Source organism: Scatophagus argus, chromosome 14 (assembly GCF_020382885.2).
Source record: "Scatophagus argus isolate fScaArg1 chromosome 14, fScaArg1.pri, whole genome shotgun sequence".
In the NCBI taxonomy this organism is placed as follows: Eukaryota; Metazoa; Chordata; class Actinopteri; family Scatophagidae; genus Scatophagus; species Scatophagus argus.
Window position 1 is genome coordinate 10,578,283 of NC_058506.1, and position 25,773 is coordinate 10,604,055.

General features: G+C 42.5%; 2 protein-coding genes across 2 annotated transcripts; one reads left to right on the top strand and one right to left on the bottom strand.

Moving 5' to 3' along the window:
• Positions 1–59: 59 nt before the first annotated feature.
• si:ch211-244c8.4 (mucin-5AC) lies at positions 60–5,585 on the top strand. The gene has a single exon (XM_046411083.1). It carries the CDS (start codon positions 265–267, stop codon positions 3,475–3,477), a length of 3,213 nt encoding a protein of 1,070 aa, XP_046267039.1. The 5' UTR covers positions 60–264; the 3' UTR covers positions 3,478–5,585.
• Positions 5,586–6,243: 658 nt separating this feature from the next.
• Positions 6,244–23,869, bottom strand: phldb2a (pleckstrin homology-like domain, family B, member 2a). Its single transcript, XM_046411084.1, has 17 exons — positions 23,717–23,869; positions 20,158–20,283; positions 18,256–19,220; positions 17,786–18,118; positions 14,785–14,919; positions 14,421–14,561; positions 13,112–13,258; positions 12,159–12,269; positions 11,992–12,081; positions 11,723–11,860; positions 11,154–11,253; positions 10,359–10,557; positions 9,794–9,884; positions 9,558–9,704; positions 9,233–9,452; positions 8,983–9,068; positions 6,244–8,785 (listed from the first exon to the last, which is right to left on the bottom strand). Exons 2-17 carry the CDS (start codon positions 20,210–20,212, stop codon positions 8,645–8,647), a joined length of 3,099 nt encoding a protein of 1,032 aa, XP_046267040.1. The 5' UTR covers positions 20,213–20,283; positions 23,717–23,869; the 3' UTR covers positions 6,244–8,644.
• Positions 23,870–25,773: the final 1,904 nt, after the last annotated feature.

Genomic DNA, 25,773 nt, shown 5'->3' on the forward strand with positions numbered 1-25,773 from the left:
AGGGAGAGCAGCCAGACAAAAACGAGGCAAAGGGGAGGGGCTTTCAAGGGAGAAATAGAGGAGAAAGGGCTGGATGGGAAAGATAGAAAGAGGGAGGGATACAGACATCCGATAAAGAAACGCACAGCGAGCAGCGGTGGTAAAGCAAGGCTACAGACAGAAATAAAGATAAGGTCTGGATATAAATGCTCGCATCACTGGCTGGGGAATAATAACTGCAGCAAGTGACAGGAGGATACAGAGAAAGAAGGAAACAGAGAGAAGATGGATGTACAAACGGAGAACATGGACCCCCCGCCTTGTGAATCCCAGTCGAGTGGAAAAATCAGAAAAGGATTCAAGCTGTTTGGCAAACGCAAACCAGGTAACATCTTTTCTATTCGAAACAAAGGGGATGGAAACAACAAGTCACCTGTTAACAGGAGCAAAACCATAGATGGATTATCAGATACTGCTGCACCAGATTCAGAGCAGGAGCCAGACAGGGAAAAGGGACAGGAGGTGACTCAAGGAGAGATGGAGCAGGCAGAGGAGGAAGCGCTTGGTGAAGATGGCGTTCTGGCTGCCGCCCATGGTCGCACCTCCATTTCTTCAGCCAGCTCAGCCAAGTCCCTCACTTTCCTGTCATTACTGAGGGGTGGCCGTAGAGGAACAGGAGACCGCCGAGTCCACACCGTGTCCCAGCCAGTGGGTCGGCAACGTCGTGGGCTGAAGGGTCTCTTTGGCAATGTTAAGTTCAGATCAAAGGATAAAGAGGATAAGGAGGAAACCCCTCCAAGCCCACTTCTCATGTCGTCCCGTGCCAACAGTGTGGAAATCATCAAAGAGGACCTCACCCTCACCCCCAAATCCCAGCCTCGCTCCCTGGACAGCCCAGAGAGCCGTGAACCTGTCAAGAGCTTGGCAACACAGGACAGTGCAGCCACTTCTCCATCAGAGACTCTAACTCCCCAGGTGACAGCAGGCAATGTGAGTAAAACTAATGAGCATGTACCGCCTTTACCCACCTCTGAATCACCCTTGGTACCCGGTGATAACAGCCTGAGCTCCTTGCTGGCAGACATCTCCTCTCTCCTGACCTTTGACTCAATCTCAGGGGGTGGAGACATCATGGCTGATGTAGAGGCAGAGTGGGGAAAAGCCAGCAGTGCCATCAGTGCTGTTGTGACCGAGGTCACACCATCATCCACATCTTTGTTCTCCAAACCCTCTGTCTCGTCTCCGAAGACGCCTACGTCTGTCAGCACTGCTGCTACAACAAAACCCTCTTCTGTAGCTGTCCTCACAACAGCCTCATCCAAATCCTCTACTCTTCTCACAAAAACAACTTCATCCTCTTCTCCTATTGCCAAGCCAAGTACCATCATCACAACGTTCACCAAATCTTCCACTTTGACTTCTCAGTCTCCAGCCTCTGAGCCTTCTACCAGCGTTATTAAATCAGCTCCTACTGTCACCACAGGAAAACCTTCAACTACTCTTGTAACAGTGATAAATCTTTCATCTTCAGTAACGTCTTCCCCTTTGATGACGATCAAATCCTCACCGAGCTCCACCTCTACTATTGCCACAGCTCCTTCAAACACCACAGCTACTGTAGTCAAGACTCCCTCAGATGGTCCAACTCTTTCCTCTATGACTAGTAAACTGGCCTCAGACACTGCAGCACCTCCTCAAATGGTTCCTTCGGTAATTAAACCTGGCCCGGTAGCTTCACCACCCCCTGTATCAGCTAAAATGCCACCAGTAACACATAGCCCTCCCGCCCCCGTTGCTTTGACTCAACCTACACCTGCTAAATTGGATTCAGTTAGCAATTTGAACTCGCAAATTTCCACTTCCCACAAACATTCCCTAAGCTCAGCTGCAGGAGAATCTAAAGTTCCAGTGACAACAGTTCACACAGCAGTTACAGCCTCAGGCTTGGTATCTGTGGTCTTTCCCAAGCCTTTACTCACTTCTGTGCCAGTGGACTCAAATCGGACCACTCCCTCCCTTGTTACTGTTTGTCCTTCCTCTACCCAGACTGCATCCTCAGCAACCAAACCAAGCCCCGTATCTGTCCCAACTTCATCTTCAACTTCTTCAGATAAAATTCCTCCTACGACTGAACCTCCTTCTCTACCAGTCTCGTTAGATAAGATGCCTCCCGTTCCCACAGCAACTCCGGCTCCTGGCAGTCATGCTGTTGTTTCTACAGCATCCCTGACACCTCCTGCTCCAGGTCAGATCCCAGTCTCTCAGTCTAAAACCCCTCCTGCTCCTGCTCAAATCCCAATGTTTGTATCTAAAGATTCACCTGCTCCTGCTCAAATACAAGTTTCTCAATCTAAAGCCCCTCCTGCCCCTATTCAGATCCCAGTTTCTGTATCTAAAGACCTTTCTTTCCCTGCTCAGATCCCAGTTTCTGTATCTAAAGATCCTCCTGTCCCTGCTCATATACAGATTTCTGTCTCTAAAGGTGCCCCCGCTCCTGCTCAGATTGAAGTTTCTCAATCTAAAGTGCCCACCTCCTCTGCTCAGATTCCAGTTTCTGTATCTAAAGACCCTCCTGCCCCTGCTCAAATCCCAGTTTCGATATCTAAAAACCTTTCTTCCCCTGCTCAAATACAATTTTCTGTGTCTAAAGATCCCCCTGCTGCTGCTCAAATTCAAGTTTCTCAACCTAAAGCCCCTTCTCCTCCTGCTCAGATCCCAGTTTCTGTATCTACTGACCCTTTTGCCCCTGTTTGTATCCCAATATCTGTATCTAAAGACCCTCCAGCTACTGCTCAGATCCCAATTTCTCAATCTAAAGCCCCTACCTCTGCCCCTGTCACTTGCCCTGTCACTTCTCTGCCCTCTACCCCTGCACCTCGGTTGAGTGAGGCTACAGCCTCTGCTACAATGAAAGGCAGTGGACAGGCATCGGCAGATGGGCAACTGGCTAGTCCAGGTTGCACAGAAGCCCAGGGGGCCCAGACAGTGCCATCTAAAACAGATGAGTACAATGAGTCACGAACAAACCTCCAGGGCCCCTCAAAAGAAAGGAGGACACCACATGGAAAGACATCAGGACTTAGCAAAATACCTGTAGTTGGAGGGGGCAGAGTAGGCAAAATACCAGTCCGGGAAAGTCACCATGTTGATGATGAGGCAAGCAGGGACCCACCTACTCCTGTGCGCGAAGAAGAGAGGCCCCATTTCAACTCACATGATCTAGGGAGCAAAGATAAAATCAGTGATGCTGGGGTTATTGTGCCCACCCCAAAACACACCCAGGAGGAGAGTCAGCAGCCTCCTCAGCCAAAAGTCCTCACCAGTTTACCGCGTGACTCAAAGATCCCTGTGAAACATGGCACGCAGTCTCACACTGCCTCTCAAATCCCTCAAGCTAAAGAACCCCCTCGCACCAAGATACCCGTGTCCAAGGTTCCTGTCCGCAGGGTTGGTAATAAACCTGCAGCTGCGGCTGGCAGCAACCAGATAAGAAAATAAAACGATGGACTGAATAAATTAACAACACAGATTATGGCTTTGACTGCAACTGTTTTCCAACATAACTGCACGGCCATCCTTTTTTAATTCATCTTTCTATACTGTAATTCTTGGCTCGTCTCTCTGTCATCTCTTGGCTTCACTACACCATAATCAACAGTAACAGAGTCAAGGAGGCTGACAGCACTCAAGCACAAAACATCTCCACAGGGAGCCAAAGCAACAAGCCTGGTTCTCTGGTGCTGAGCCAACTGGACATGCACTCAGGAAAGGTTCAGGGTCACACCTGAACACACAGCAGCATCGGTAACTAAGGATAAGCAAGATTAAAGGTCTTCTGGGAACACAGTCACACACACAACATGGGAGAGTGCCTTTTTAAGGGTGCTTTTCCTACAGACCCTCAGAATTTGTTCAGTCTTTTCTACAGTACTTTTAACTTTTGTTACTCCCACTTTTTCTAGGAACTGTCAAACCTTTTGGTCTTTCTTTCCAGCAAGTCTCTTTGATAATAACCAGTCCCTTTACATTTTTATTTATGTCAGGAGAACAACTGCAGGAGCTGTATAGATAAATGCAAAACAACCAAATTTACATTCCACATCTATCTTTGGATGTATGTAGCAGAAAACGTGCCATTAATTTTTGTACAAGATGTTGAACTGTACATCGCCTGTGTGTTCACCTGCTCATATGTAACATGATCTGATCTCACTGTGAACTCTGGGAGAGACTGGTTTTGAGGGAGAAAAGGAAATATATCTACTTCAAGTGAAATGGACAGCGGACAGTAGCCATTGTGAATGGCACTGTGGACATCTAAGAAAGACAGATGATGCTGAGATGAGATCTCCAGCCCTTATACTGGCACATCCTTCCTTTAACCCACTTATACTCAGATGAGAACAATATGTCTGTGTATAGTCTCATCTATGTTGTTCTGTTTCCTATTTAATCAATAAAACAATATGAGTACTTAGCAAGATGAGATATGTTTTAAGCTGTCAGTTATATCCTATTTCCATATTGTAGCAGTTTGCAGACAGATAAGGAACATGAGCACGTATAAAGGATTTACTGGCTCCGTATTAAATGGGACTACGTCATTTCTTGAGTTAATCTTATGTAGAAGGAAATTACATAACTCTGTTATCTAAAGAAATGTGAAAGATCAGAGTGAAGGCCACAGTCAAATATTTGATATTTTATTGACAAACCCCCACAGTGGCTTACCATCTTACTACAGCCTGGGCTCAGATTGTCCTCACAGGAACACGATTCCAGCAGCATCCACACTCAAAGCTCACTGACCTGAATAGCGAGCACATGAATGTCAGCAGAGCCCGGCCAATCAGCCGCGAGGGAGACCGCTTAACATGCGTACCTTATTATCAGGAAAAGGGTTTGGGAATGTGTGTCACTGCTATTCTTAGTGTGAAATGCATCTGATGCATGTGCTGAATAATGCTCCAAAGACTGAGAGGATCATTTGAGTTAAACAAGAACAAAATGTAATTATTTGGACACAAAATGCTGAAAAGCAACTATAACAGTTACTCGTGGTGAGAGTAAAAACCTCAGGTTAAGGTAGAGAAACTCATCCGAGTCATGGGGTAACAGAACTCTTTATTAAGAGAGGTCTGATGTTCAGAATTTGGAGTAAAGAACAGAGTTTTTTTTTTGTCTTTTTTTAATAACAACAACAGCATTGCGGAGGTGACACAAAAAGACCTCTGTTTGCTTTAGGAAGCCAGGGGCTCCAAGCCGAGAAGAGAGGACCATCATTTGCTGGAAAAAAACACGAGGATTTCAGCATATCAGGTGCTGATACAGACCGCAGAGGGTAAAATCATCTCCCTGGGAAAAGAACAGTTTGCCCCTGAGGTTATGACCCAACGCAGGTTTGCTTTTTGTTAACACCTGCGATTTGGTATTGAACATTTAAAAACAGACTTAAACAGCACATAGATTTTTAAATCACACCCGTCAGAGCAGAGATCACATTGGTTATGAGACCTCACATTGCAGTGTAATAAATTGCATTATGCTCTCCATTACAGGAAACCGGGGGCATGAATGTGAGTGCAGCAGTTTTAATGAGGAAACTGAAAGACACATTCAGTGAATGCTGCCTTTTGTCAACATTCATTCACATGATTTTCCTTGCAATGTGGCTTTCATGCTTGTACTCTACGATATAGCAGCAATAGCCTTGAGTGAAGTGCAACCACTAAACTTGTTGGAATAAACTTTTGATCCACATTGCATAAGTGTACCTCTATCAGTTGTTTGTGTGTCTTTGAGGCCAGCTCCTCACCTCAAGTATGTCATACAAGTCACAGCACCCATGATGCATTGAGGCCACCATGGCTTTCTATGGCCTGTATGTTTCTGTACGTGTTTGTGTCTGTTTCAGCCTCTGGAGAGATGGTGTGCCTCTTTAGAACCTAATTTAGCATGCCTCATTCTGTGTTTCCATGCCAACCCCACTAGGTCAACCAATGAGAGGCTGTGAATGTCCGGAGGAGGAGTTTAAATCACGAGTGTCTTAATGAGCAGACTCATAGTATATAGTATAGTAGTATAGTATAGTATACATGTTAATAAGACCAGTTATTATGTCTTTCAAATTTTAAATGAATTATTGAGTTATAACATTTTAGTGTATCACAGTAGTGCTTCATTAAAATATTCTGAGACATGCTTTCACTTTAACAATTTGCTTCCTCACTTTTCTGCACTGACCTGAGCTGAACCAGCTAAGTAGAAAAAAGAAATTGACAGTGCTGGCTTTTCTGTCAGTGAGTGCACTCTTTAAAAAAGCAGATCAGACACACTTGCAGATATGATGGCTAAAAGTATTGATGTATTTATTGAATGTGCTGTCAAAAAGCTCTAAAATGTGGAAAGTAAAGTGAGGATTTTCTTCTGAAAAGGGCCGCACTACATTGTACCTAAGACAGAATTACGTTCCCAGAAAGTTTTTGATACATTTTATGTACTTTTCAGATATAATGGTAACTGATGAAATAGGCCAAAATGTAATGGTGCTGCTGACTCTATCATAAGGCTATCATAAGATACATAAAACCTTAAGATATTTGATGAAAATGTTTAGTTTCACTGCACTACAGGGTCATTTTGCAGCCCAAAATAATGAAGCTGTTGATTCCCTTGGTGATGCATTACATAACAGTGTAAACATAATGCTATGGAACTCAATATCCATGGGAAACACATCATCATTCTATGTGTAATTCATAAAGCTTCTTTTCAGTGCTCCTACACACAAAACAAAAACTCGGCACAGCACGGTCAGGTTTTAACAGACTGTGAAACACTATCCTGATGTTCAGCAGACAAAATAAGAAAACATTTCACAAACATTATTCAAAATCAGAATTATTTATTCTTATTTGTATTTAAAAAATGTCAGCTATAAAATCCTGTAGCATAGCTTGATTAAAATTGCCATTGTTCATACACAAAAGATAAATCACTAAATTTATTCAAAAATATAGAAATGCAGCCATTTGCTTGGTTTCAAGGCTTGTGTCTCACAGACGAAAGATTGAGGATGAGGTGTTACCATGACGGATACCTACAGGCATTCACTGAGAAGCATCCGGCAAAGGCAACAACTCACCTGTATTCTGTAAAGCAACAACAGAACACATTTATCTTTCAAATACAATCAGACTGGTGCAATTAGTCAAAGAAGATACACATCAAATATATGGATGTTATAACACATTAAAAACAAAATTATAAAAATTATTTTGTCTTCCACATCATAATAATGATTCATGGTTTGCTTCTAAAAAGCAAAAATTTCAATCTTACATGTGCTTGTAAATACATAAATTTGATACATAACCAACAGAATATACGGATCACCGATGCTTCATTCTTTTACTAACTGCTCAGTTACTGAAGCGAGCATGGGTCAACCTGCCAGAGCATTACGTCATTTAAATAAAATAACTGTGCACTGAGGACCTCTGCTGGTGAAAAAGCATAATGCAATGCTAAAGAACACAAGGGTGACGCAGTACATATAGTATCACTGCTGCACAACATGGCCTCGACATATCTGGACTGTAGCCTCCACTGTGGTAGGCATGATACAAAATACCATTGTTACAGGGGCAAATGTTCTACTTTTATGAGTAAAATAGTAGCCAAAAATAACACTCACATATAAAAAAAAAGTGCCTACAATCATCTCATCTCAATCTTTTGAATCTTTTTGCATATGTGTATAGAAGAAAAGCCCAAAATAAGACTCACTCGGATGAAAGTGATGCAAACAGAGATGATTCTGGTTTGAAGGAATACTGATGGTAGACATTCAGGTCAGCTTTAAACAAGCAGACGAGATCAGCTTATGCTGGTAGTCTGGCAGCAGCAATCAAAACACTTATATAATACCCATTTGAAAATAAGCAACAATACAGAAATTATTAGTGTGCATTCTCATTCATTCCACAGATGCAGATACACACAGATACAGATGGGTTGATTTTTGTCTGGGACCCACTGATTCAACCTGATGTTCAAAGCAAATAAAGTCTGACTAAGATACAGAAGGTGGGGACCAACCAGAGGTAGAGAGGAGAGAACAAAAGCTTTATAGAAATCTGTAGAGAGATATGCATCTGCTATAGAGAAGCAGCATCAGTATGCAGCACGGTTTAAAGGTGTAGCACATGTTGGGTTTCTGATCATGTAGGAGCTTCCCAGATCAGATCCCTGATGCTTTCACTAATCATAAGCCAAACAAACAGAGCGAGTACGAGACAAGCAGAAATGTTTTTACATAGAATGAGAAAATTGGAAAATGTAACAGTTAAATTGTTAAGATTTAGTGACATTTCAGTTGCTCAAGGTACATTAACACATAAAAATATAACTGAATAGCTTAAATATGAGAGTTGTGTATCAACTCATTTGATCTATTATACATGATTACATTACTTTTGAGCAAATAGTACAAGTGTAAACTTTTCTGTAAATTTTTTGTTGACCTGATGAAGATCCCTCTCAGCTCTGCACAACACGTGTTTGCTGTTCCGTTGATACGAGCAGAACGTGGGAAATCTTCTCGTGTGACACAGTGTTGACCAGAGAAATGTAGTGATGTGAAACTCTGATCTGCTGGCATCAGTTACACCATGAAATGCATGTGTCCTTCAGCGCCTGTAACCATAACATCCATCCAGATACGCATGGCCTCAGGTGTCGGAGCCACCATGTAGTAAACCCGATCGTGGGTCTTCAGACTGAAGGTCAGCGAGGGGTTGGGGCTCTTGGGTGGGAGGTGTGAATGTAATTTTGAGAAAAAGGAGAAATAATAGAAAATAGAAAAGAAGAGAGGGGAGGTTGAGCATGTGTGGGAGGGAGGGAGACAAATTGTGGGAGAAAAGCAGAAACAGACGTCAACAATAATGAAAGAAATGAGGCATGTGCAGACAATGCAATTAAAAATCACATAAGCTGACTTACTTTGTGTGCATTCTTTAAATGGTCATAGTACACCTCCTCTATGGCTTGGAAATAAATGACTCCTTTCATCTTGGTCTCATGTTTGTCTGCAGTGGAGAATGTAAACAGAACAGTTTATGGATCGACGACAGTGTGATCAAAGCTCATTCTCAGCGTCCAAAGTATTCTGGCATAGCTTTAAAGGGACATCACTATTGTGGTAACTTTGTCTCACATTTTCAACAGACAGCTGAAGGGAAGATTCACCCACCTGCATAGTAGGTGAGCGTCCTGCGATTCTGGTCGAAGACGAACCAGCGTTTCTTCCAGGTCTTGATCTTGCCGCCCATTTTGACCAGAAAGCCTCGACAGGTTTTATCAGTGATGGCCAGGTGGAAGCAGGCATCTGGGTTGTGTCCAGCTGCCTCAATGTGGCCGTGAAGATCAAAGTCATCCTTCCTTACAGGGAGGTAGCGAGTCAACAGCCGCGACTGAGGAAAAGGCATCGAAATGAACCAGATGTAAACACTATGTGCTACTCTGTTCAAAAAGGAAGTGTCAGAGTTCAAACTTTCCTTCTGAGTTATTGTGACTACCTGTGATCTTTGTTTCTCCCTGAGCTTCACCTCTCGCTCTACAAGTCTCTGTCTCCTGCTCGTCTCCTCCTGCAGTCGTTTCTCCAGTTCCTCCCTTCTTCGCCGCTCCTCCTCCAGAGCCTGCCTGCGCATCTCCATCTCACGCTCCTGCACAGGCCACATGGTGTAAGTTACATCCATTGTCAATTATGCAGATCCACGCGCACAGTAAGTTTTGGTTTGGTTTGGCAAAGTACCCTATGCTCGAGGAGCCTCTGCTTCTCAGCCTGGGCCTCTCGAAGTAAACGCTCCATCTCCTCGATCTTCACCATATTGGACATGCTCGCACTGATGGAAAGTGGAAAACACAAGCTGTAAAATACACGATAAACCAGATTTCTCTAAAAGGGAATGTACTGTATATACTCCTGTTTCTGGAACATATATCATCAAAAAAAAAAAACAATACAAATACAAAGTAATAAAAAACACTGATAAATAAGCAAAAATAGAAATGAGGCCTTGCAAACGATGTCTCTTTTGTACAAGTAGCTAACATAAAACGACTTGTAGCTGAGCTTGTCAATCTATGTAAATGTTTATGAGAGAGTGTAAGAACAGCTAGAATTCATATAGATATGTTTGTCGCCTATTTGATACATCACAGCCCAAGCACTTCCTCTTTCCATTAGCTCTTTAGAATACTGCATCTCTCCTGAATATCCACTTCTTTTCTAAAAATACAACCCCTCTTCTTCATACTCACACACCTTCGCTCTGTCTACACTTCTCAAAGCAAACTTTCATCTTTACGTCTCTGACCTGGAGATGTTGTCCGGGGAGCAGGCGGAGAAGCTGGTCTCCAGGCTGTCAGAGCTGTTCACACTGATGGTATCTGAGGTCTGGCTGTTGTCCGGGTATGAAAAGGAGTCCAGGAACACGTTGGGCTCAGAGACCATCCTGCTGCAAAAATCACTTCTTCTTTGTCTGTCTTCGTTCATGTTTGCATGGCTGTTGCTTGCTGACAGAACAGAATATGGCTTCAACCAAAAGGAAATACCCTCAGCATGCAGCATGAGTAGAGTTGCAGATCATTAAAGAAGGCCAAGTGAAAAAGCATCTTGTGATCATAATTGTATAAAATCTGTTTTCAACAAACAAGGTATAAACTGTGGTCTGCCAGGACAGAAAACGATAAAGTCTGTTCTACTTCTGTCTGCATCTAAGTGCTGATTTGTTTTTTGGCAGAAAAAGAAAAAAAATGACATGCAAGAGTATTTAACATTCTACATTTCTTGAGTGAAAGGTATCAAGATTTAATCTTTAAAATTCATTCCACAGAATCAAAGGAATACATGTGCTGCCATTACCAGCGAGGATACTTTGTTTATGTGGTACTTTTAAGTAAGCAGTGCCAAGAAGCAATTTGCCTCAAAATCACAAATTCCTATCTGGTATACTTTACTTATGTTAACAAACATTTAGTCTTTGATATCAGATTTGGTCCAAATGTGGCTCCCAGCATTCATCACTACAGTATTTCTTGTCTTGATACATGCGTAATGCCTGAGGTTTAAAGCTGGTCACACAGTATAGACTTGATGCAGACAGACTCACTCTTGGGAAGGCGACGGGTGTTCAGGTCCATGGAGGGGAAGCTAAAGCCTTGTGGTATGACGCTACCACAGCTGGAGCTTTGGGACAGAGGCAGGTGAGCCTGTGGGGGAGATGGGGAGGAAGGGAGGGGGAGGCAGCACACATGCTGTTCAGAACCAGGCTCACCAACTTTCTCACAGCTACAAACCGTCTCTCATTCGCAAAGTACTGCATGAGCTAAGTGGGTGTTGCAAGTCAGACAGTCTCTGAGAATTCCTGATTGGGTGAGTCATTCCCTAGAGACAAGAAGTCCTAGATAAAAAATAATGAGGGCAATGAAATCCCCTCTTCTGCAGTCCAGAATTACAATAAACGGCATAATTTGGACGACTGTTTCTGAAAAGTTGGCCAATTTGAAAAAAACTGTAACCAAATATTTAAAGATCTAGCTTTTAAAATCTGGATTATTCTCTTGAACATACTGATACACCTTTTTTAACAGATTATAAACACATTTTCAGATTTGAAACACCCACTTTGAACCTACTGTCCTATCCAAACGTCCGCTGGGGTTAAAAAAACGTAATGACCTTTGGAGGGAGCGTGCGTCCCAGGGATCGACCATACGAGTTGAGGAGCTGCTGGCTCCTCTTGTGAGGTAGGTTGTCACTCGAATGGGAGGAGTTTTCTTTGCTGCTTCTTCTTCTTTCCTTCAGAGGGTGCAAGTGCTGCAGTGAACAAAGAAATCAGAGAAATCACAAAGGATATCACAGCAACACTTCTCACCACAGACATTGAGACTTTGGGCACCTGCTGGTAGAAATATAAGTATATTGTTGCAACTCTAAGCGACACCCACCGCTGTGATGGCTACAGGGTTGTTAGTGAAGGTCTGCCCCTCGGACAACTCTGCATATTTTCCTTCCAAAGTCGCCAGCTTCTCTCTCTCCTACAGACACCAGGATAGGGTATTCAAGTAAATAAAATCAAATGATTACGATATCAGTATGCAAAGGATGTTCTTACCTTCTGAAGCATGATGAGCAAAGTGTTTTTCTCTCTCTGGAAATTCTCTCTTTCTTGCTGAGCCTGTAAAGTGATCTGTGAGGACTGTTTCTTCAGTGTCATGAGTCTTTCCTGAGTGAAACAAATGGCACAATATCAACACACCATACCCTTCAGCTCCATATGAAGCAAAGCAGTGCTGTCACGTTAGCAGGTGTTTTAATATGAAGCAGCAGCAGAGTGAATGTGAGCAAATTTTAATTTTGAGATGGAAAAGATTTTTGTTTTCCTTAAACTATCTGCTTTATACAGCAATAGCATCACCATGTTTCTGCCCCTTCTTCTTCTAATCAATTAATTTGTCTTTATTACTATGCAAATAGTATCTCATGCTTACCATTGCTGGTATTGTTGTTTCTCGTAATTAGTTCATGCTTTGTGCTGCAAATCTCACAATTTTGCTGCTTTATTTTCATGCACAACCTGCGATAAGATTAATGACAACAAACCTCAATGTAGTGATTGAAAGTAAAAGGAAAATTTAACATAATATTAGAAACTTAAAGTAGGTTCAAACTTTTCGTGTTGCTTACTGTTTCCTTGACAGGGCGTCTACCTCTTACGTGAGAAAAGGAATATATCTGTGGGCCTATTACCGAAACCTGAACGTAAGAAAGAGAGGCTGAGCTTCTGTGATCAGAGGAGAGAAAGTGTGTTGATATGAACATGCACTAATACTAAAGATCTACTTTAGCTAAACCATTCACCCAACAAGGCAGACGTATATTTTGCATCGTGCTGCAAAAATATCCCTATTACTAATGATCCTGTGGATGTTATTGGCTGAAAATGTGACTTTTAATAGTGTTGCAGTGCCAGCACTAACTGCGGTGTTGCACATGCTCTACATGCTCTACATGCTCTACATGCTACATGCTACATGCTACATGCACGCTCTCTTGCACTTGCAGTACCTTGCGTGTGACAGTAAGACGCTGACACTCGGTGATCTCTCGCAGCAGCTCTTGGCTCTGATTCTCTTTTTCCTCATCCTGATTAATTTCTCTCTCCAGCTTTTGAAACTCCAAATCCTCCAGACTTTTTGTCTGCTCCTCAGCTTCCTGAGAAACAGCACAGACACACCACAATTCAGCACAATGTCCCAGTCATAAGTAAAAGTACACAAGTAGATGACAATACAATCTTTAAGAATTAGATCTACTTTGGGTACAAGGAATGAACTATGGGGCTAATTTAGCACATTATGTAATACTAATTAACACTGAAGGTTTAAGCATTCAACTGAGCAAATTTCATGTCCATGCAAGTGTTACCAGGTTCCAGGTAATCTTAATTTTCCACTAAATTGAAGTCAGATGTACTAACAATTTCTTTACACATGGTAACTATTTGGGCCCCTTCCCAAGTATGGGTCTGAGGGGTACCAACGACAAAACAGAAGTTGTGAATGTGAGACAGGAAGTAAAGGATACAGGATTACAGAAAACAAGGTCAAGAGGGATAATAAAGGCACAAAAAGAAACAAATTGGGGAGAAAAGAAAAAAGCAGATCGTACAGGTGAAAAATGAGCGCTGAGGTATTCGGTTTTTCTGTGAGTTGGCATTTGCTGCTAAAATGAGCTAATTCTCTAGAATCAGGAATAAACTACCATGCATTGTCCAGCAGAGTTGACTGAGGTGAGCCAACAGGTCCAGATTTTTATTACTTTGTTTGATAATGTCTTTGAGCTCATTTGGACAGCTTCGGGTGAAGATCTTTAGGAAGACCTTTTAAGCTGCTTTACAGATCCCATATGTGACGAACTCCATTGGTCTGGTGTTGTAAGCTCTTCCTCTTGGAAACATAGAATGTTTGTTTGGTTTTAAAGGAAATGTAACTGAACCCATTTTAGAGGAAGCTGCGGTTGAACTGAACTTATCCCTGAGAGTATGTTTGAGCTGTGGTTTTAGTGTCTGAGGACACATGTCCACACATTCAGCTGCCCATACAAGAAATGTATGGCTAAATGTAGTATGCATACAATTTCTGGATACTGCTTCATCACAATGAACACAAACGATGTGATGTGCGCAGAGTCAAAATAGCCAGAACATACCAGTGTTTTTTGATATACTACATGTAGAAATACTAATAGTATAATATGGCTATGGAAAAGCAGCATTTGTATTGATGGCTGCATTCTTCTCAAACACCTCTGACATTGTGTTGAACTCTTCATGAAGGACAAACTAGTAAAGATGCAAAGTCAATTTTTTCTTTACCTGTGACTTCTCAGTATGGCTCTTCTTCTCCTCACTACTATGAATCTTCTCCTTAAGTTGGTCCAGGAGCTCCTTTTCCCTCTGCATCTGGGCCATCTCTGACTCCTGTTCCCCCTCCAGCAGAGCACACTCCACCTCCATCTGTGGGAAACAGCAGCAAAGTGGAAAAACCCCTCCTCAGAAAAGCATTGTGAGCTTAAAACTTTCTTCATTAAAAAAAAACAAAACAACAATGTCTGAAACCTTGTGTTAAACTGCTCATTTCATCAGTGCTCCCAGGTTATCAAGAAGTCATCTGTTTATCTGACGCTAGATAAGAACAAACACCACTGAGCTGCTCAGGCTCGTGCACTGCGCTGCCTACCTCTCGGACAGACTCCTCCATCTGGTTGTCCAGGTCTTTGATCTTCTGCTCCAGCTCTTCTATGTTGTTCAGGACTTGAATCCTCTCTTCCTCAATATGTGTTACTTCCTGTTTCAGCTGCACGCTCTCCAAAGCCTGTTGCGATACCAGGAATGCTTTTAAATGCCTGGCTCCAAATTTTGCTAACACGACTACATACTCATGCATACCATAGATTTAAGAAATGCTGCGCATAAAAATCCACACAGTGAAGTTTATTGGTGGTAGCTTTTCTTTGTGATTGACATTCAAGGGGTTTTCATAACTTTTTATACACATTCAGTATGTTGTTAAACTCATTTGCCAGCCGGTAGAATCAGTTTTTCTGAATAAGACCACAGCTGCTGTTTTAACTCATCCAAATCTGGATCACTGACAAGAGGATTCTTTTCCTCTTGGTGTAATGGAAATCTCTATCAGCGCACTCCACTGCCAGTCATGCCAAAGTACTCCCACATCTTTCAGCGTCTACCAGTAGTCTACAAACATTCATTCAATCTCCCATGTGGGTGCATTTAAAAGATGCTGTATCGTCAGGTATTCTTCCATAAAGTAAGACCGTTTTTGAGGCCAGAGTATCACGAGCAGCTCTGGGATTTGTGACCGCTCTTTCTTCCTGCACTCACTGCTCCGAGGAATGCAGGAGATTGAAGAGGAGGTATTTAGAGTCTGTAAAACGCTGTCACAAGTGACACACTGCAGACATGATGGTCTTCAATTAACGAGCTGTGTTTGAAAAATGTGTTTTTAAAATAAAATAAAGATTAGCTGATTACCTGTGCTGGTGTGTTAACTGTGTTTTCATTATCACAAGGTCTTCCATCTGTTTAGCCTCAGTATAGCTAACAACATCTGGAAAAACGCATGCCTTTGCCATACATATACAATAGCAATCTCCCTCTCACAAACACCCACAGTTGTGGTGCGTGCACGCACACACACACACACTCACGAGCACGCAAATTCTCCATGGGATAAAGTCATTTCCTGCTCCCTGCCCCCCCAACCCCCACCGCCTCCTTGAAGAGCTTGAATGGCTGAGTGCTGAAACAAAACTAGGGCTTCTTCATTAAAACCAGACACACGGCTAGGTTGTTAGGATGTACTGCTCTGGAGAGGGAAAAAAAACTTTTACAGAGACAGTAAGTAACTCAGTGGAAGGCAGTGGAGGAGGTTAGGGTTAGGCAGGGACCGCATGGGGGCTAAAATCAAAGTATCCAACATGCTAGATAGATTTGTACCTAAACAGTGCTGTTCACTAACTTCTTCTCTGGTTTAGCGTGCTATCCCACTTTGAGACATTCAGAAAAGTTGATGAGAGAAAAGACTACAAGTTGTAGTAACATCAAAGCTCTTGTGCTGTGATTTCCCTGTTTATGTGTCTGAACAGCTCACATAAACAGGAAATGTACAAACTCCCAACTGCTTGCCATTACTCAGAGCTCAATGATTTTGAGAAATCTACCTCAACTATAAAAGGTTTATGTGTGGAATAATGCTGTGGAAGACACACTCTACAAGCACCAATCACGCGATGGATGTGCTGTCAGCATGTGAGTGTGTGTGTGTGTAGAATGTGTTCAAGAGCTTCAAGCCACACATGTTTGCACTTTCAATCCAGTCCATCCAACTAGAGCCCATCTTGAACCAAATGTAAGGTAGAATTGGGGTATTGTTGATGATGTTTTAGCCCTTCAAGCATGCTGGTTGTTTCTTAAAATTTTGGAGCACAAGGGTTGCACCAATATATACACATTTCTTACATAAGTAGTTCACATTGTGATAAATCTGTTATGTCTGTGAACTTTGTAATCTGCACTGGATTTTAAAAGTTCTCTGGAAATGTGAAAGGGAAATGGAATGCATTTAGTCTGATATTATAAAAGGTAAACAAACAGAGAGAACAACATGCTATCAGTATTCTGATAAACTGCATTCCTCAGGAGGGGTGTGTCCCATTAGGCTTCCCTACAGTTTGGCCCTCCTTTTCTCACTTTAACATTCATTCTGTCGCAGGAGGTAACTGAGACAAGGAAAAAAGAGGATGGGAGGAAAGAAGATAAGAAAGGAACAAGATATGGAGAGAGACTTGAGGCTGATGTTTTCTTCTTTAGCAACAATATCCAGTCGAGGTGATGTAGCCTAATCAGACAGTTTTCATCCCACAGTCAGTCACAAGGTTTAAAAGTGCAGATATTGCTAATCATAGTAAAGGCGGAACGTGTAAGAACTGGCCAAATTCATACACATACTATAAGCGGGCAGTGGAATGAGGCTCAGCAGCCTTTTAGTGAGTCACTAGTCTGTCACCGTGGCCGGACTGGGTCTGATCAGAGCCTCAGTTACTGACAGCCAATCTTGCAAACAGGCAATATGGCACTGAGGTGATTTGATGACCTCATCAGGTGGGGACAGGAGAGATGTGGAGTGAGGGAGGAGAGAGAGGGAGGTTGGGCATCAGTCAGTGCTCACCTCCACAGCCCTGAGCTGTACAATCAGCCTTTGACCTCCTGAGATACAGAATTAAAATTAATTAATTGATGAAATTAAAATTAACGAATTCTTGAACGTTTCAAATTAAAACAGCACCTTTTGGAATTTTATCAGCAATATTATTATAGTATGCTGCTGTCACAAAGAAAAATTCAACAAATCGATATTCTTTTGTATTAACAGTAACTTAAATTAATAATGGAAAAGGTGCCTTTTGCAGTGATGACCAAGTGAGAATTGTCAGCCAGTATGCTCCTCTTAGCCTCCTTTTTCAAATTCATTATTTTAGTTCATTCTCAACAAAAAAGCTCTGATAAACCAGCTGCACACTGACTGGTTCTTATGATACAATGACCGAACAAAAACAAACTCTTTTACAGCAATTTGATTTTTAACATTTTTACCTAATATAATTTCAGCCTCCTGATCTGTTATTCCGTTGATAAGCATGAATTTGGTGAAAACTTACTTTGGCTCTGTGGTGGGTGGAGGGTGAGGGGGCACTGCTGTTCAGGCTGATGGCAGGTGAGTGGGACCTGGCTTCTCTGTAGCCACTCTGCTGACGCTGACTGACCTGCTGCTCCTCAGTGAGTGGGAAGTCTCTGGCTTTGGACCCAAAGCAGCTCTCCGGAGCAGCGCTGCTGGGGGAGTCAGAGAACACTGACTCATCGTCTGACACCTGCAGCTTCTCCAGCTCCTTATTGATCTTCTGCAGGTCAGAAACCGCTGACCCTGCCGGCTCTCTCTCCACATGGCCCAACTCAGTGCACAGGTTCAAGATGGTCTCCAGGCGCTGGCACTCCTGTAGACCAGTAATCCATTTTTGATCATTTATTGTTTGTTTTTTTTTTTTTTTTTTTTTTTTTTTTTACAATTTACTGTCATTTTTTTCAATAAATATTACAAAAGCAGATGAATCAGATTAAAAAAGAAACTCACCAATCGCTGCACTTTCTGCTCCCTGAGTCTTTCATCTCTCTGGTGTTGGTGGTAGTCTCTCAGCTCCTCTTTGCCATTCAAAGAGCTGATGCTGCCCACCCTCTGTCCCGGACCCAGGCCACCCTTCCCAAAGGACAACCTTCTCTCCCCGAAGCCCAGATCTAAGCCCGTCCCGTCCATCTCTACACCCAGAGAGCTCAAAGAGGCCAGGCTGGCCCTCCTGGGAGTGCTGGGCATGCTGGCTGGTACTGTCACATCTGGTGGCTGCTCCAGAGAGGAGAGACTCCGCCGCGGCCCTGCTGAGCCCACTCCTCTGTGGGAGCCCACTGAGTGGCGTGACGGTAGCGACAGAGTGGGGGGGTCTGCATTGTGGAGCCGAGGCAGAGAGCGGCTGTGCATCCCCAGGCTGCTGAGGGAGCCAGTGGAGTATTTCCTCTGCCGGGAGTCTCCTCCAGCTTTGCCCTGAGAGTAGAGCCTGCGGCCCATGCGAGGGCTGGACGGCACACTGGCTGCTCCACTTTTGACCCTGTGAGAACGAGGTAGAGGCTGACCATAAGAGGAGAGGAGAGAGCTTCCATCTGCTGCGCTAGACAGGATCAGATTGTCTTGTGACTGATGGCGAGAGTTGGAATGGCGAAGCAAGCCATTATGGTTCAGCTGGCGTTCACCTTGGCGAGGTGATGGAGGAACACTGCTGCTGCTCATGTAAGAGAATGTTCTGGAGGCAGACGGAGGCCGGTCGGTATTGCTGAGGACAGACAGTGGTCTGGTGGACTGGGAGCCAACAGGTGAAGGCACGCTGAGATACTTGCGGCTGCACTCAGCTGCCCTCAGACTGGCCTCCAGAGCGCTCTTCCTGCGCTGCAGCGTCTCCATCAGTTCCTGTAGCTCTGCCTTAGAGCGGGAGCCCCTCAGCAACGTCCCACCCACGGAGCCACTGCTGCTGTGGTCGATCTTCGCACAGTCTAAATAAATAAATAAAAAAAACTGTCAGAGCATGTAATTCTACCTCTTTTTGGATTAAATAATGGAGTCCTGTTTAATGGGACTTCTACAATAAGCACCAGCTCAGCTAAGAGAAGTGCTAACACACTTGTGCTGAGTGAGGAGGGGAAAACCAGTGAAGAATGTACTCTCCTACAGTTCTGAGCCCTATACAAACACTGGATCAGTGGTTAAGCTTCTTCTAAAAATGGAAGAATGCTGGTGAACCAAGACAAAACCAGAATGCATCATGCAGTGTTGGCTGCAAGAAAAATCCAGAGGGTACCCTCCACTACAGCCCAAATATCTTAGCAGCATATGATTACAGACCTCTTGTGATATCAAAGAACGTCTGCCTCTTGTTTTATAAATTAATTCTGGGCCTTCTAAATGACAAAATTTGCTGAGATAAATAAAACGTACATCAGTAACATAAGATCTATGCTGTCATTTATATTTGTGACAGTGCTTTAAACTTGAAGAAATGAAGCTGATATCTTGCCCCCATCTATAAAAACTGTTTTACTCCTCAGTTTGAGCTACAAATCTTCAGCACTTTGCATGTTTTGCCAGAAAAGGTCAGAAGTCAAAAAAGAGCTGTTCCAGGTTCAATTTCTAGGAAAGTTATCTGGATAACTCAATAAAGCTGCTTCATGGAGCACTTACCCAATCCAGACTCACGCTGACTATTGCTGACTAATTGTTAGTCAAGAAAAATGATCTTGTTTATCATGTCACTGTGCTGAACACAAGTGGAGGACAGACTTAAAGGACCTGAATTCAAATATTAGTAGGGAAATATATAATCCAGAGACTATACAGACTGCTGTGCAATTTACTGCTGAATGACCCGGTAAAGAAGTTAGGATCATCTAAATATCACAAGAACACAAAAAGTCATCTTGAACGTCGTCTTACCTGAGCTGTAGCCCAGAGTGGTGACAGCACTCCTTTGAGGAAGCATGCTGTTCATCACACTGACCTCCTTTCTCTGATTCAGTCTGAGGATGCAGGATTCAGCCAGGCGCTATGTGCTTTGTTCCACTGGAAGAAGAAATCAATATGAAACTCACAAACGTGAATAAACTGTTAAAGGACCCTGTATAAAACACTGATCCTAAGCTATACCGAGTGGAATGAAAGTAAATACTGCAGGCAACATTACAACCTTATAGAACAGCATCTTTCAGACAGAAACAAAAGAACATCAAAGGAAGATGAATCCATGCTTCTTAAAACTCTACAACAATGCCTCAATTCAAGCAGATATTTCAGATGTGCATATTTAAACGGAAAGAAAGAAACTTTCCTCAAGACTAAGTAGGAAAACAGACCAAGAGGAAAGTTTTTATGCCTGTCTCAGAGTTACCAATAAAAGGCAAGTTAGAAAAGCAGCACTCTGTGCTGTAATTGATCTTTTAGCCCCAAACTCATGACCAGTCCACAAAAGTATTCCCTCAGAGCACCAGACTCATCAAGACAGCAGCCAAAGTCAGTCGCTCGGGCGGGTAAATGTGGACTGGGATTGCTTAAGGACCTGTGGTGTGCAGCTCATGCTGAAACCATTAGTCCATTGACTGAAAATTGATTTCAAACAAAGACACGAAACATTTTAAAATAAGTAATTAAATAAATTAAATATTTGCAGGTCTTAACTTCCTTGTCACTCTTTCATATCATAAATACTTTTTTCTCTTTTGGTCTCTGAGCAAATAATTAACTTGAACATCATAAACTATTCAATAGAATGAATGATGATGACATTTTTTTCCAGTGAAAAGCCACCAACTGCACAAAAATAAAGACTTACTTTCTCTGAGAACAAAAGAAATAATTAAATCAAATGAAGCAAAGAAAACGACAATCTGGGTTTAACTAACATTAACTCAGAAAGATCAGATTGAGTGATGATATTGTCACAGTGATACAAAAACAAGACTTTAAAAAGCCAGACTGTTTCCTGAGTCCACAGACACACACACACACACACACACACACACACACACACACACACACACACACAGTGCAGAGAAAGACAGAGATGGCTGATCTAAGATTTTCTGGTCCTGCTGTCTGGTGAGAGGGCCTACAGGAAGGAGGGTGTCCTTTTACACAGTCACACAATCAATCAGCATGAGTTCATTCTCCAGAAAGCCTGAAAAAAACAGAGGGGGAGAAACCCCAGCCTCATGTAAGGAGAGAGAGTTTTTACTGCAAGCAGCCAGCAGAGTAGTACAGATCATAAACACAGAGAGATGTAAACAGTTTGAGGACTGGTCAGTGATAACATGTTTCTCATCTGACGTGTGCTAACCCTGTGAAGATAAATACTTTCCCATTGTGTAAGACTCAAACTGCTGTTGCCTTCCCTTACTGTCCACACATAACATATTCTTTATTTTCAGGTTTGTAAAGGATGTTAGCTTTAAAATGAATAAGGGCATGCATCTTGCAATTATTTTCCCTCATAATTTTCATGTAAAATCATATAAAAGCAGCAAATGTATTCAAATGGATTTTTGGGAGGCTTCAGCTACTTCTGCACACCATCATTTCACCTTTAAAATCACTGCACCACTTTTGCATTAGCAACTCATTTGCATTAATACACATCCATGCACACACACACAGTCAAAAGTGTGACCATTGATTTGTGACATCCACTTTTTTCAATGAATGAGTAAACATTAAGTGAGACCCGGCACATTTCACCCTCTTAACAAAGGCAAATACAGTGGTGTGAAAAAGTGTTCACCTCCTTTGTGGTTTCTTATTTTTGTGTATGTTTGTCGTTTAAATGTTTCAGATCAAACAAATTGAAATATTAGACAAAGATAACACAAGTAAACACAAAATGCAGTTTCTAAATGAAGGTGTTTATTATTAAAGGGAAAAAAAAACAAACAAACCTACCCTAAACCTAATAACTGGTTAAGCCACCCTTAGCAGCAACAACCGCAATCAAGTGTTTGCAATAACTGGAAATGAGTCTTACAGCACTGTGGAGGAATTCTGGCCTACTCATCGTTGCAGAATTGTAATTCAGCCACATTAGAGGGTTTTCAAGCATGAACCGCCTTTTTAAGGTCATACCACAGCATCTCAATCGTATTCAAGTCGGGACCTTGACTAGGCCACTCAAAAGTCTTCATTTTGTTTTTCTTAAGCCATTCAGAGGTGGACTTGCTAGTGTGTTTTGGGTCATTGTCCTGCTGCAGAACCCAAGTGCGCTTCAGCTTGAGATCACGAACAGATGGCTGGACATTCTCCTTCAGGATGTTTTGGTAGACAGCAGAATTCATGGTTCCATTTACCACAGCAAGTCTTCCAGGTCCTGAGGCAGCAAAACAACCCCAGACCATCACACTACCACCAACATGTTTTACTGTTGGTATGATGTTCCTCTTCTGAAATGCTGTTACTTTTACACCAGATGTCATGGGACACACACCTTCCAAAGAGTTCGACTTTTGTCTCGTCAGTCCACAGAGTATTTTCCCCAAAGCCTTGGGGATCACCAAGATGTTTTCTGGCAAAACTGAGATGCACCTTTATATTCCTTTTGCTCAGCAGTGGTTTTCGTCCTGGAACTCTGCCATGCAGGCCATTGTTGCCCGGTCTCTTTCTTATGGTGGAGTCATGAACACTGACCTTATCTGAGGCAAGTGACGCCTGCAGTTCTTTGGATGTTGCTCTGGGGTCTTTTGTGACCTCTTGGATGAGTCGTCGCTGCGCTTTTGGGGTAAATTTGGTCACTCCTGGAAAGGTTCACTGTTCCATGTTTTTGCCATTTGTGGATATTGGCTCTCACTGTGGTTCACTGGAGTCCTGAAGCTTTAAAAATGGCTTTATAACCTTTTCCAGACTGATAGATCTCAAGATCCCAATTACACTATTTCTCATTTGTTCCTGAATTTCCTTGGATCGCAGTATGATGTCTGGCTTTTGAGGATCTTTTGGTCTACTCTGCTCTGTCAGGCAGGTCCTATTTAAGTGATTTCTTGATTTGGGCCGGGGGGGCATGTAGGTATAGATTTATTTCCCCCTTTAATTATAAAAACCTTCATTTAGAAACTGCATTTTGTGTTCACTTGTGTTATTTTTGTCCAATATTTCAATTTGTTAGACGATCTCAAATATTTAAGTGTGACAAACATACACAAAAATAAGCAATCACGAAGGGGGCGAACACTTTTTCACACCACTGTAATTCATTTGGTCAAGTCATTTTTCTGATGTTTTTGTAATTTATATAACCTGCTCTACATCTGGCAACAACTGGGCATGCAGTATGACGTGATTAACAATATACTTATCGGTGCTTAAACTTAACTTTAAAGTGCTGTAAAGTCTGACTTAAAGCGGTGTATGTAAGACGAAATGCAGCCCTGTGATGTTCCCGCAGCATCCCTGTTTGTACCAACAGGACACATGGAGCCGACTGAACCCACTTCAGCGTAAAATAAAACCAACTAACCTTTGAATTCTGTTCCATTCACATAGTTGCTCCAGAGTTTATTGGTGTCTCTTCTCCCAGAAAATGAAGTCCTCTTTCTCCCTGTCTCTCTCTCTTTCTCACTCTCTCTATATGAAACAGCAGAGTAAAGTCTTCGCATGACAAAGGATCAGACAGGAGACCCTCTCCCCTCCTCTCCCCTCCTCTCCTTTCCCCTCCTCTCCCCTCCTCTCCTCTCCCCTCCTCTCCCCTCCTCTCCCCTCCCACATGAAATCTGCTCAGAGGTGCTTACTTTGCAGCATCAGGTTCAGTTGCTGCCCCTCTCTGGTTACACAGAAAATTGTCTTGATGTAGACAAGCAAAGGGGCAAATAGGCAAGAACGTAGGAGTGAAAGAAGCATCATGAGGCCTATTAGCTTCAATTCTTAGTGTCTGTAAAGGAATCAGTATGTTTATCTCTTCGAACGGCAGAGATTTGTCTTTGTCTGCAGCTGATTCTGATCTTTGACCTGATCTATAAGCTCCAGTGTCATGTTATCATTATGTCATATTATTGCGCTTCTGTACACGTCATGTGACTCCGTCTAATCTCCCCCCTTTAACCGTCATGGACTGTACTGTTTGGGCTTCACATTTTACTTACAGTGGGAACAGTTTCACTGCTGTCTGGCCAAATTGGTCACAAAAAAAAACAAAACTGGTTTCAGTTTTCACATCTAGAAGTCTTCAGACAATGTGTGTTTTCTGTGGGAGAAAAAGCAACAGTCTGCAGGAGCATATGGCTTAAAAAGAGAATATTGCTGTAAAAAAAAGTTGACTCTTACACTGTTGTTTCAGCAGTGTGTGGGGGCGGGAGGAGGCCCCAATGCTGTGTTTGAAACAGAGCCAACTGCACTCCCCCTTTTGCCTGTGCAGACAACGAATGAAAAACCCCTTATGGTCAGAGACATTACACTCTGCATCATGGAGTATATCTAATACGCTGATCATTCACTGATCTAATACATTTACTTTAAAAACTGATAGCATGTGGATATTAAAGAAGTGAATCAAATGTGGAGAATAAAATAGCAAGTTCAGGGAGTAGAATGAATGAAAAGTCACTTTGGAAAAATCCCCTGAATCCCACTGAAAATCTTGAACCATCATACAAAAAACTCCAATTACATCATAGGGAGGGGGCTGTGGAGCGCAGCCTGGACGAGCTGATTACTTCCAGACGCAGAGCTGGGGTCTTTGTCATAAAAACACACAGACACACACACACACAAGTCTGTCTGCCTTATTCCTTTTTTACAGTTTCAGGAAAATAAAATGACACATATAAATCTCAGGTGGGTCTCATTTGAAAACTGGGACACTTTAAATTTATTACCAGCACAAAAAGTTAATTGTCATACAGCGCCGGAATGTTATTCCACTTCCTGTCCAAAGAAGGTTAAAGAAGAGATGGTTTTAAAAGTAACTGTACAGAACATTTGCTAACTGTTGCATGTGTTTGCGTTTTTTTTAAAACTGCCAACTGAAATAATGTGCAGTCAGCAAAGCCCGCGGAAAAAGTAGAGAAGAGGGGAAAACGATGGAAGAAAAAATTGGTGTGAGATTGTGGGAGTGGGTGTGTGATCAACTGTGGTAATTGTCGGGAGGTCTGAGTCACTGTGTGAGATGTCTCGAGTGTCTCACCCAATCACAAGAGGCCAAAGTCAATAGACAAGTTTTGGTGTCAAGTGGATCATTTATGTTTGTTATGTTATGTTTTCTTTGGCTCTGTCGACTCGTCTATCGCTTTGCTCTTTTTTGTTTCCTCTCTGACTTGCTCCCTGCACTGGGGTACTTAGACCCATGTGGCACAAAGTTTAATCTTCAGCTCAGCCTTCACACACCTGAACTATTTCAATTTATTTCCATATAACATGGCACAGGAACAAAACAAACCAATCCTAAGGCTATTTTGTGGAGTCACCCCACAGCTCATCTCCGTAAAGATGAACTAAAGCTATGAACAAAAAAAAAGATTCTGGAGTATTTTTTCTGAGAACGCTACAGAAAATATTGCAGTAAGTTTCTTTTTATTTTAA